The following is a 12,125-nucleotide window of genomic DNA, read 5'->3' as shown; positions in this document are numbered from 1 at the left end:
GAAACCCAAATAAATTCACAGCCACTGAGCTGAAGAGGCCATATGGCTTCTAATTAGACTCTTGCTCTCAGCCAAGATATTGAGACACTTACTACATTTGCTGTTAAGCATTCATCACACTTTACTGCCCAGGAAAAGGGCACCAAGGAAGAGATTAAATTAATCCTTCATAATTTCACTAACCCTCACTCAATCTTCTTCCTACTCTCTTTCCCCCAATCAGAAAGAATCAATTTCTTTTTTTTTTTTTAAAGATTTTATTATTGGGGAAGGGGAACAGGACTTTATTGGGGGCACAGTGTGTACTTCCAGGCCTGTTTTTCCAAGTCAAGTTGTTGTCCTTTCAGTCTTAGTTGTGTCGGGCGCAGCTCAGCTCCAGGTCCAGTTGCCGTTTTCTAGTTGCAGGGGGCGCAGCCCACCATCCCTTGCGGGACTCGAGGAATCGAACCGGCAACCTTGTGGTTGAGAGCCCACTGGCCCATGTGGGAATCGAACCGGCAGCCTTCGGAGTTAGGAGCATGGAGCTCCAACCGCCTGAGCCACCGGGCCGGCCCCCCAGAAAGAATCAATTTCTAAGTGACTTATGGAAAATAATTCTTGCAAAGCCCTTTATTGCTTCTTTATAGGAAAATTTCAAGCAAGTATCATCAAGGCCCTGGGCCAGGGGAGTAGGACAAGTGAGGCAGCTCAAACTACCCCAGAAGCAGCTCAGAGTGGATCCAACGTTTCTTCGATTTTTGTTGCTAAGATTCAGTGAGCAGGTTTATCAAGATAGTCTAGACAGGTTTATCAGGATAGTCTTTCAAAAGCAAACATTAATTGAGCGCTTAATATTTACCTGACACTGTGTTAGGGGCTAGAGAAAAGAATCCAGCAGAGGCGACTGGGAGACAAATATTAAACAAATACACAGAGTTAGTTAATGTACAGGTGTAATAAGCCTGGCAAAGGAGAAGCACGGGGGCAGTGAGAGAGAATGGTCGGGGGCCTGACCTGGATGCAGGTGAGGACAGCTTCCCTGAAGAAGTGCTATTGAAAGCTGAAGACTTAAAGAATGAGGAAGAGTTAAGGGGTAGGAGATTATGGGGATGGAGAACCCTAAAACAGATGAATCTTGATACCAGCAAAGCACTTGGCACAATAGCTCCTGTATCCTGCGGATTAAGGCAAATGGTGCTCCAGATGCCAGGCAAGGCAGGCACAGTCATACTGGGCTGTTCTATTGAATAGTTTTAACAAGGAATTGAACGAAGTTGTGCAGAGATCATATTTGCAGATAACCCCAAACTGAAATATGCTCAGACAAAGGCTCATACCATCAAAGTGAAGTGTGATAGGTGGAAAACAGCTGGAATCCTGGACAGTTTGCTAGAGAAGAGCAAAAGCAGTAGGATTTAACTAGTGAGGGGGTAAAGGAGTTGAGAGAAACCCAGGAGGTTCTGAGGAGGAAAGTGCCAAAAAAAAAAAAAAAATAGAGGAGGTGAAATATTATTCAGCCATAAAAAGGAAAAACGTACTGAAACATGCTACGTTGTGCTGAGTGAAAGAAGCCAGACACAGGAGAACAGCTATTGTATGATTCCATTGGGGGAAAGGAAGGAACAGAGAGCAACTGCCAAATGGGTTCTGGGTTTCCTGTTGGGGAAATATTTTGCAACTAGATAGAGGTAATAAATTCTACATTTAGTACATTCTGGATGTCCTAAATACTACTAAATTGTTCCCTTTAAAAATGGTTAATTTTGTTCTGTGACTCTCACCTCGGTTTAAAACTGTGTAAGAAGAGGAGACCAAGTAGACCAAGATTTGACTAGAGAAACTAAACACGCTTCCTGCAGAAGAGGGTTCTTTGTTCCCTGAAAATTCACCCATGGCAGGAAGTGATGATACCACAGGCCTAAACAAAGCATCGAGATTCACCGCGTGGGGAAATGGGAAAGCTGATTGATTACCAGCCTCATACGCCACCTCCCTGAGAGCAGTACTCAACCCCACTTCAAGCCCTGATAGTTGCTGGTTAGGGTTTTGGGGGTAATTCATTTAACTACTTTATCTGTCATTGTTTCTATTAAACATTTAATACATACAAAGATTATGATCTGACTTTCTACATTTCAGAAAAAGAATATTGCCATTATCTTTTAAGTTTTTTTTTTTTTTTTTGCTTTTCCCTCCTCAGAGGTAACTGCTATCTTAAATCATTTGTAATCGTTTTCTTTGTTTTCTTTCAGTTTTATTGAGGTACTTAATTCAGTTCTATAACTGTTATAAGTTTAAGGTGTTCAGCATCATGACTTGACTACATATATTGTGACAGAATTACCACAATTTTTAGGAAACATCCATCATCTCATATAGATACCGAAAGAAAAAAAAAGAAAAAAAATTTCTCCTTGTGATGAGAACTTTTAAGATTTACTGTCTTTGCAACTTACAAATGTACCATATAGCAGTGTTAACTATGCCGTCATATTGTACATTACACCCACTGTAATTATTTGTCTTATAACTGAAAGTTTGTACCTTTTAACCACCTTAATCCAATTTCACCTCTTCCCTCTCCCTGCCTTTGTAACCACTAATTATTCTAGCAGTTTGGATTTTATTTTGTTTTTAGATCCCCACATAAGTGAGATCATACAGTATTCATCCTTCTCTGACTTATTGCACTTAGCATAATGCATTTCCTTATTTTTTATGGATGAACAATATTGCATTGTGTATATATACCACATTTTCATTATTTATTTATCCATCCATACACACTTACTTTATTTCTATCCATGTCTTGGCTATTGTAATGTAATCACTTTCTTATTATTCTTTTTAGTATTATAACTATATATGTTTATATTCCTAATCAGTGTGTTGCTTGGTTTTGCATATTTTTGAACTTAATGAACTTAAATGAATGGACTTCTAGTCAACAATTATCCTTCTTACTTGCTTTTTTTTTTCACTCAACATCACATTTCTGAGATTCATTCATTCACATTGTGACAGTATTCATTCATTTTCACTGTTGTATAACACTCTTCTGTGAGAATATCTCATCATTTATTTATCCGTTCTACTGCTAATGGATATTTGGGTAGTTTCCACTTTTTTTTTTTTGCCACTACAAACAATACTGTTAATGAACATTCTTGCACATCTCTCCTGGAGCATGTGTGCTAGAGTTTTCTAAGTATATACATAGAAGTAGGATACCTTAGTCAAAGGGTATGCACATCTACAATTTATTTACAAAACTTACTGTTTTGTAAAACTGTTGCAGTAATTTCCACTCCCACAGTTAACGGGAGTTCCTGTTGCCCCAAATCCTTACCAAGACTTGACATCACCAGACTATAAATGTGTCCCAGTCTGGTGGGTGGGAAATGGTATACCATTGTGGTGCTAATTTTTATCTCCTTGATTAGTAGGAAAGTTGGACATCTTTTCATAGGTTTATTGGTCATTTGGGTTAACCTTCTACAAAACGTCTATTCAAATTATTTGCAGGTTTTTTATTATAACATCTGCCTTTTTCTTACTGATTTTTTTTATATATTTGGGTGCTATATTGATTGTTTGTTTAAAATACATTCTCAGTTTATACGTGGTGTTTCACTTTCTATGGTGCCTTTTGATGTGCCCAAGTTCTTAATTTTAATGTAGTCAAAATGTCAATCTTTGCTTGATTGTATGTTTAGTAATTTTTGTGTTTTGATTAAGAAATCTTTCCCTATGCCTATACGGTCTTCTCACAGTTTTATAATTTTCCTTTTCTCATTTCCATGTTTAATTATCTGGAATTAATTTTTGCACGTGGTATGATGTAGGGTTCCGATTTCATTTCTTTTCCATACAGAAAACAACTGTTCCAGCACACCAATTTCTAGTCTTGGTTTTGGCATATATTTTCAATGGATATATGGAGCCGTTTCTTGGCTCTCTGTTCTTGTTCATTGGTTATTTTGGGAGAACTTGTCTAAACAGTATTAGGAATTGCAGTAAATGAGCCTAATATTACATTTATTACAATTCTTAAACTGTTTAGACAAGTTCTCCCAACTTGTTCTTCAGGCGAGTTTCACATATCTTTGGCCTTTTGCTTTTCCATATAAATTTTAGAAGCAGCTTTGTCAAGTTCTTTAACAAAAGTTTTTTAAACGAAACCTTTGGGATCTTGGTTAGAATTGTAGTGACAATGTAGATCAATTAGGTAGAATTGACATCTTTAAGAATGTGAGTCTTCTAATATGTGGCATGGTATATTTCTCCATTTATTTAGGTCTTCTTTACTGGCTTTCAATAAACATATATGTTATATATCTTTGGTTACATTTATTCCTGAATACTTTATCCATTTTTATATAATTATAAATGAAATTGCATGTATATTAGCTTTCTACTTTTTTGGTATATAGAATTGTACTTTTTAAATATTGATTTTGAATCCAAGAAATTAAACTCTATTTCTAATTATTTATCTGTAAATTCTTTATGGTTTCTACATAACTACTTATATCATTTGTGAATAGTGATAGCTTTCATTCTTCCTTCCCATCCCTTTTCATTTCTTTTTCTTTTTCTTGGCTTTTTGTGTTTGCTGAGACTCCTAGTAAAATGTTAAATAAAAGATGTTTTCGAGATTGCATCATAGTTATGAAGTTTGCTGTAGGTTTTGATCAGGTTAAGAAAAAACTGTCTTTCAAAACTATTTTGTTAGAATTTGATCTGATGGGTCTGAAATTCTATGAAATACTTTTTCTTCATCAATTGAGATAGTCATGGTTTTTCTATTTTAATATGTTCACATGAAGAATTATGTGAATTGGTGTTCCAACATGAAGACTATCTTGTATTCCTGAGATAAACTCAATATGTTTTATTGGGTTTATTTCTCTCTATAGGATTTTGTAGAACCTTCTGGGCTGTGAGACTGTAGAAGTTTTAAATTATTGATTCAATGTATTTAACGTTTATAGGCCATTTGTTTTCTTTCCTTTTTATTGAAAACTTAGTTCTTCAAAATTGCTTATTACCTTTTAGGCATCTATAGGGTCTGCATTATTGTCCCATTTTCCATTCCTTATGTTGGTTATTTCTGCTTTCTTTTTTTTGGTCATTCTCACCAGATATTTGAAAATTTTATTCTTCTCAAATAAATAATTTTTGGTTTTACTGATTCTCATGTATATGTTTCTACATAATTAATTTCTTTTCTTTATTGCTTCTCTTAATTGATTCTGTTAATTTTCTGACTTCTTAATTTTTACACTTCTTAATTTTTAGCCCTTCTTCTATTAAGCTAGTAAGACTATAAATTTTCCTACAAATACCAGTTTAACTTCACACACACACACACACACACACACACACACACATATATTCTTATAGTGTTCTTATAATCTGAGTACTAAATATTTTCCAACTTCTATTACAATTTTTTCTTTGATCTATAAGTTAGACCTATATGTGTCTTAATTTGTAAACCTGGGAGTTTTCCAGGTTCTTTCTTGTTGTTTGTGTCTAAATTAACTGTGCTGTGATAAGAGAATGGGGACAGCATGATACAATACTTTGAACTATCTTGAGGATTGCTTTACAGCTTAGAACTTAATTTTTATAAATTTTCCACACTGCTTCAAAACAATACATTCTGCATTTATTAGGTTCACTGTTCCATATATGACTATTTAAATAAAGGTAGTTTATTACACGTATTACTTTGCTAGAGCTGCCATAACAAAGCACTACAGACTGAGTGGCTTTAACAACAGAAATTTATTCTCTCACAATTCTGGAGGTTAGAAGTCAAAGATTAAAGTGTCGCACGGTTGGTTTCCTCTGAGGCCTCAATTCTTGGCATGTAAATGGACATTTTTCCCTCGTGTCTTCACGTCTTTCCTCTGTGTGTCAGTGTCCTGATGTCCTCTTCTTACAAGGACACCTGTAATCTATATTGGATTGAGGTCCACCCAGAGGACTTCTTTTTAACTTAATTGCGTCTTTAAAGAAGCTCTCTCAAAATATGGTCCACATTCTGAGGATTAGGATTTCGACATACAAACGTTTTGGGGGGGCTAGGAGGGCAGACACAATTCAGTCCCCAACATCACACTTTTCAGATTCTTTATATCCTTAAAGATATTTTTGCTTGCTTCATCAGTTACTGAGAGAAGCATTCAAATCTTCCACTGTGATGATGGCTTTTTCTATTTCTAAAGTTCTGTCAATTTTTGCTTCATATACTTTGAAAATACGTTAATAGTATATGTGTTTAGAATTTTTATAGCTACTTGGTGAACTGAACATTTATTATGTCACTACCTTCTAGCTCTAGCAATGCTTTTTGTTTTTTTGTCTGTTAAACTATGGTTACATTAGCTTTCTTTTTGTTGATATTTGTGTGGTAAATGTGTCCATCTTTTTATTCTCAACTTTGCTTTTTGTCCTTATGTTTTTTGATGTGTCTTTTGTAAACATCATATAGCTGGAGGGATTTATTCAGCCTGACAATATTTTTCTTTTAAATAAAAGAGTATTAATTCCACTTGTACTTATTATAATTAATGATATATTTTGATTTTTAATACTAATTTACTCTTTTGTGAGAGATAGTATAGTGTTGTCTTCAAGAGAACAAATTCTAAGACATACTGCCTAGGTTTGAATACCAGTTCTATTACTACTTGTGTAACTCAGGCTAACTACTTAAAATTCTCTGTGCCTCAGTTTCCTTTACTGAAAAATAGCTATAATAATACCTTGTAGATCTATTATTAAGTGAGTCAACATATGTAGTACATAGTGCTGAGAACAGTGCTAGGCCTGTATATATTATATACATGTTTTCTATTAATATTTCATTCTTATAATTATCACTTTGAATTGACTATTTTTTCTGTTTCTCTCTTCTTTACTTTTTTTCCCTTTCTTTTGTATTGATAGAATATGTTTTTCATATTCCATTTATTTTCCTCCTCCAGTTTGGAAATTATATTCTCTGTCCTATTCTTTTAGGAATACCCTAGAAATTTATCAAGTATACTCAAGTTATTAAAGTTTAAAGTTAATTCTTATCTTTACCCCTCCTAAACAATACCAGAACTTCATAACACTTTAACTCTGATCACCTCCATTCTGCTTTATACACTATCATTGTATTCTAATTTTATCTTAATTTTAAGCCTCATAAATTATTATTATTGCTTTATATAGTCAATAATCATTTAGTTTTACTCACATATCTACCATCTCCTTTACTAATCATTGCTTTTTACAGCACAAAATTTCCATCTGGTAACACTTTCTTTCTGCCTGAATTACATCTTTTAAATTGAGACTTCTGATGGCACTATTCTGTTTTTATTGTCTGAAAATACCTGTATATCATGCTTTTAAAAAAAAAAAGTAACAATAAGAGGGTTTGCCAATAAATTTAGGTTGATAGATACCTTCTTTTAGCATTTTGAAAATATAACTCCTTAGTTTTTTCTAGCTTCCGTATTTGCTATTATAGAAAAGTAAGACTGCTTACAAAACCATTGTCTTTGATGTTCCTCAATATCACTAAGATATTTTAAATATGAGTTTCTCTTTAATTTATCTTGGCTGGTTCTTAAATCTATGGATTGGTATCTTTAATCAATTCGAGGAAATTCTCAGCCATTAAATCTTCAAATATTGCCTCTGCTCTTCATTTCTTTATGAAAGTCTTACTAGATATGTTAGAACTTGTCATTCTGTTCCTCGTATCTTTTAACCTCCTTTATATTTTACTGCTTTGTTTCTCTGTGTTATATTATGATTAATCTTCTCAGATCTGTCATCCACTTCACTAATTCTCTCTTTAGCTGTTAGACCATTCAAGTTTTTAAAATTTCAGATGTTTTAATCGCTAGACATTCTTTTTTTATTAATTTCAAAATTCATCTGGTCATTTAAGAACACAACTCTTTTTTTTTTCTTTTAATTCTGTGCCTGGTAAGTGTAGGGTTTGAAGTCTTTCTGGGTCTGATTGCGCCTTCTGTTGTTTCTACTGGCTCTCACTCAGTATGCATTGTTTGTATGTGTAATGTTTCCTTTCCTCCTCCTCAATCAATCTCTCTCCTCTTTCCTTCTCTCTCTCTCTCTCTCTCTCTCTCTCTCTCTCTCTCTCTCTCTCTCTCTCTCTCTCCCTCCTCCTATCTCCTATCTCTCCTATTTGTTTTTACTATGAATTCATGTTTCTTGCAAAAATTTAGTGATTGAGGCCTGGGTGGACAGGCCATTCACATTGGCTAATGCTTAGGAGCACATCTTGTACTGGACCCTTTTAAACGAAATTACCAGCTTGAGCTTTTTTAGAACACACAGGTATTAGAAATTTGGTCTGGCAATTAGTGTGCTGACTGGCTTGACATTAAACATTTTTAGGGGAGCCCTTTCCTCCCTCAACTCAGCATCAAAACGGAAGAATAAGAAATTTCTTTGCAGATTTAGAGGTATAGCGATTTAGAGAGCACATAACCATTTTGGGTACTAGCTTTATGAGGAGAGCTTCCTATTAGACTCTTCACCTAAGCAAGCTCTGGGTTTTGACCTCTCTCCCAACCAGGAGCACATATATAACTGTGTACTGCACAACTCTAGGCGACATTTTTTCATATAGATAGACACTATAGTCTATATAACATACGTAACGGGCCTGTCTTCATTCCCACAGGATGGTAAAAACTAAAGTTCAAGTTCACTAAGTTTAGCAATTGCTTCAAAGTGAAAGCTGGGTTCAGTTGCTTTGGTTTTATAATTCTATAACTGAGAGACCTTAAACGAAGAGTAAAGATAGTGTCTCCTCCCTTCTGAAGTCCCATAAAGGGTAGGTATCCTCAATAGCTTACAAATAGAATTGATTTGCCAATCATGATTTCAACAAAAATATCCACCACTTGCCCCATTAAAGGAGACATAGCATAAGAGGATGTTCATTGCTTTTTTTTGTTTATTTTTAGATGTGGACTTTCCTGTTGTTCTCCAGCCTACAAATGCAAACGAGAAAACACAGCTAATCAGAGAAGGACCTCGAAGTTATTGCACAGACTCTTAATATTGAGCCCACTGAGGGTTCACAGTGCCTGCTCTTGGTTCAGCCATGTCTCCAGGTGGTAATGGGGGGAAGGTAGGGACCATGAAATGCTGTGAACTTTTCCATATTTGTATTTTATTTTTAGGTATGGAAAGATAATTGCTACATAACTTCCTCAGTATACACATTCGCTCTTTGAGTAGAATTCCTAATGAAACACATTCCATTTTAATGAATAACCGCCTAAAGAGTTGTTTTATGCTCCTTCCATGAGGTAAGAAAGTGGCACTGGACAGGCTTTATAAGCCTGCCCTTCACGTGAGCCAGACCTCATTCCTTACAGACTAAAGTAGCATTCCAAAACAGAAGCCACTTTTCATCTATTTAGCTAAATGCAATATTCGTATCTGCCCTAAATATCATCAGTAAAATATACATGAGAATTTAGGAGAAAATTTCCGGGTGTGTGGAGATCTTTCCCTGTCAATATTCAATATGGTTACAGAAATTTCAAGAGGCAGGAAGAAATTATTAGGTTAAAAAAAGGCAAACCATATTATTTTAAAGTATGCTTTTGAAAGATTAAAAATTATCTTTCACTGAAAACTGACCAGTAAAACCAGGAAGAACAGGTTTTGTGTGTACTTTTAAATTGACAACAAAAACAAAACTTCAACCTGGTTAAATGTTATAAATGATCCAGAAAATCATTCTGAGCTCAAACCAGCCCCAAACAATGTGTTGGCCATTTTTAAGTAAAAATAATTTCTGTACAACTGGCCTACATTAGCCAGACTAAAAAAAAAAAAAAAAAAAAAACACATGAAGTAAAGAGCAGAATTCTAAATTCTTTAACCTAAATTTAGATTTAAAGGCATATCACTTACCCCATTTTTGGTGGGATTATTTACATTGACCAGAAAATGCTCAGCTCTGTTCATGTGGAACATTTAAGCTTAGAGCTTATCTCTGCATTTTACTTGTTTGATCTTCATATTCATTATATGGTAGAAACCATGTGCTTTTTTCCAAAATAGTACAGCAGCAAAAGTGTTTGTTTTTCTAGGCCTTTCCTAGATCTTTATATAACATTACATTTTTCAAGATCTTGTTATGTTTTTATATATAGTATTATTAAATGTCATTTTCTTTTTTCTTTGTTTCTTATTCCCTCTATCACTCACTAAATTACAATTAACTGAGGTTAAATACACATTGTGAGAATTGATGTGATAGTTCTGACAGTTCTGATGTCATTAAAACTCTGCTCTAACTCTTGAGTTATTGGAATATTTTTTTTCATCAACATAATCAAGTAGAAAGAGCCCTGGTTTGAAAGTTAAGAAACCTGGTTCTAATCTAAGTTCTACTAGCAATTTGTTCACTAAGTTCAAACTAGCAACTTGATCGAGTGCGATGAGAATAACATGGCGAATCTCCCTATGACTCTTTTCATATTTGCTGTTGCCTTCTGAGTTGCTGTGAGATCAGATGAAATAGTTGAGGTGAAAGAACTCTGAAAAGTCAAGTGTTTAACAATATAAGGTGGTCTTACACCAATTTTTATATGTGGAGACTCACAGACAAATGCAATGTGACTTCTTATGTCACATTACTCTCAACCAACAAGACCCACGAAGATTCCTAATACCAACAGCTAGTAACCAGCAAATGCTCAGAACTCTGTATTCAACGAACAAAAGCTACTTTCCATTTGAAGGGAACAATAGATAAATAGCCCCACCTGTGAATCATTTGAACCACTACGTTTGCTTCCTAAGGACTCTAAGCAAAAGTCAAGCCTATTTTTGAATAGCAACCTGCACATTGCAAAGCTTATCTTCTCCTTCTCTCCCAGACCTCATTTTTCTCTCTCACACAGAATTTTTTACTTCCATTCCCAGCTTGCCCAGAGAACTGGCAAAAGATGAGAATAGAGCCTGAGGCAGAATCAGAATCAGATGGTGGAATTAAATTCCTGGAGGGTTTCTGGTGAATATTTCCCACAAAGGGCTAGTTTCTGGTTACAGTGATGTGTGGCGAATGCAAGCACAGGGATGCCTAAGAAAGAGAGAATGAATTCCACAGGACGCTCCTTTGACTACCTCCATAGAAACAAAGATGAACTCTTCACCTGAGAAGGGGCCGCTTAACAATCCTGTGGAGGTCAACAGGAGCTGCCATCTGGAATCACTGCAGTTATCCTGAATCCACAAGCATCTTGTCAGAGAAGCATCAAGGAAAGCAGGGACATACTGACCATAAGCCTCAGCACAGTTGCGTGGCCCTGGTTCAGGCAAAGTCAAATGAACCGCCCACTTCAGTGGCTCACACCTAATCCTGGCCTCCAAGGCTACCAGAGGAGGAGATTTCATATAAAGCTTCATAGGTCATCCATTTATTATTTTTTTTGCTGTCTTATTTTAGAACATAATTTTAATAATATGCATTTTTCTTTACCAAAATACATACATCTTAATTCTTTGAGAATAAATGACATTCTATTTCAACATTTCAAATGGTATGTAGGCTAACACACATTTGACATGGCCTAGCTTGGAAGTACACTTATCTGGTAATGCACTGCCTGATCTTCTGACCTACGGAGAGGGTTCCAGTTAAGGCTACATGATTTCTGTGGTAGGTAAAATAATGGCCCCCTAAGAGGTGTATGTCCTACTTGCCAGAACCCGTGAATATATCATCTCTCATGGCAAAAGGGACTTTGTAGATGTGATTAGTCAGGAGCTTGAGATAGGGAGAAGATCCTGGATTACCCGAGTGGGCCCAAGCTAATGAAGAGCCTTTCCTGGCTATGGAGAGGGAAAGATGGAACTACAGAAGCATGGTCAGAGAGATGACCTGAAGATCAGAGAGTGGTCGGAGATATGACTTAAAGATAGAAGAGGAAACGGGGCTGTGAGACAAGGTATGTAGGCAGCCTCTAAAAGTTGAAAAAGTCAAGGAAATGGATTCTCCTCTAGGGCTTCCAGAAAGAAACACAGCCCTGCCACCATCTTGCTTTTCGCTCAGTGACATCTGTGTCAAACTTCTGACCTACGGAACTGTA

At 35.6% G+C, this 12,125-nt stretch overlaps 1 protein-coding gene across 2 annotated transcripts in view; it reads left to right on the top strand.

Annotated features, from left to right (window-relative positions):
• The window catches only part of DNAJC5B (DnaJ heat shock protein family (Hsp40) member C5 beta), a 57,974-nt gene extending 47,743 nt beyond the window's left edge, over window positions 1-10,231 (top strand). For both annotated transcript variants that reach the window (XM_033126489.1, XM_033126490.1), the window contains exon 5: window positions 8,982-10,231. In XM_033126489.1, coding sequence (XP_032982380.1) covers window positions 8,982-9,076 — 95 coding nt within the window. In that variant the 3' untranslated portion in view covers window positions 9,077-10,231. The remainder of the gene's footprint in view (window positions 1-8,981) is intronic.
• The last annotated feature ends 1,894 nt before the right edge of the window (window positions 10,232-12,125 follow it).

Source organism: Rhinolophus ferrumequinum, chromosome 14 (assembly GCF_004115265.2).
Source record: "Rhinolophus ferrumequinum isolate MPI-CBG mRhiFer1 chromosome 14, mRhiFer1_v1.p, whole genome shotgun sequence".
Classification (NCBI taxonomy): Eukaryota; Metazoa; Chordata; class Mammalia; order Chiroptera; family Rhinolophidae; genus Rhinolophus; species Rhinolophus ferrumequinum.
This window is presented reverse-complemented; position numbering and strand designations above follow the sequence as displayed.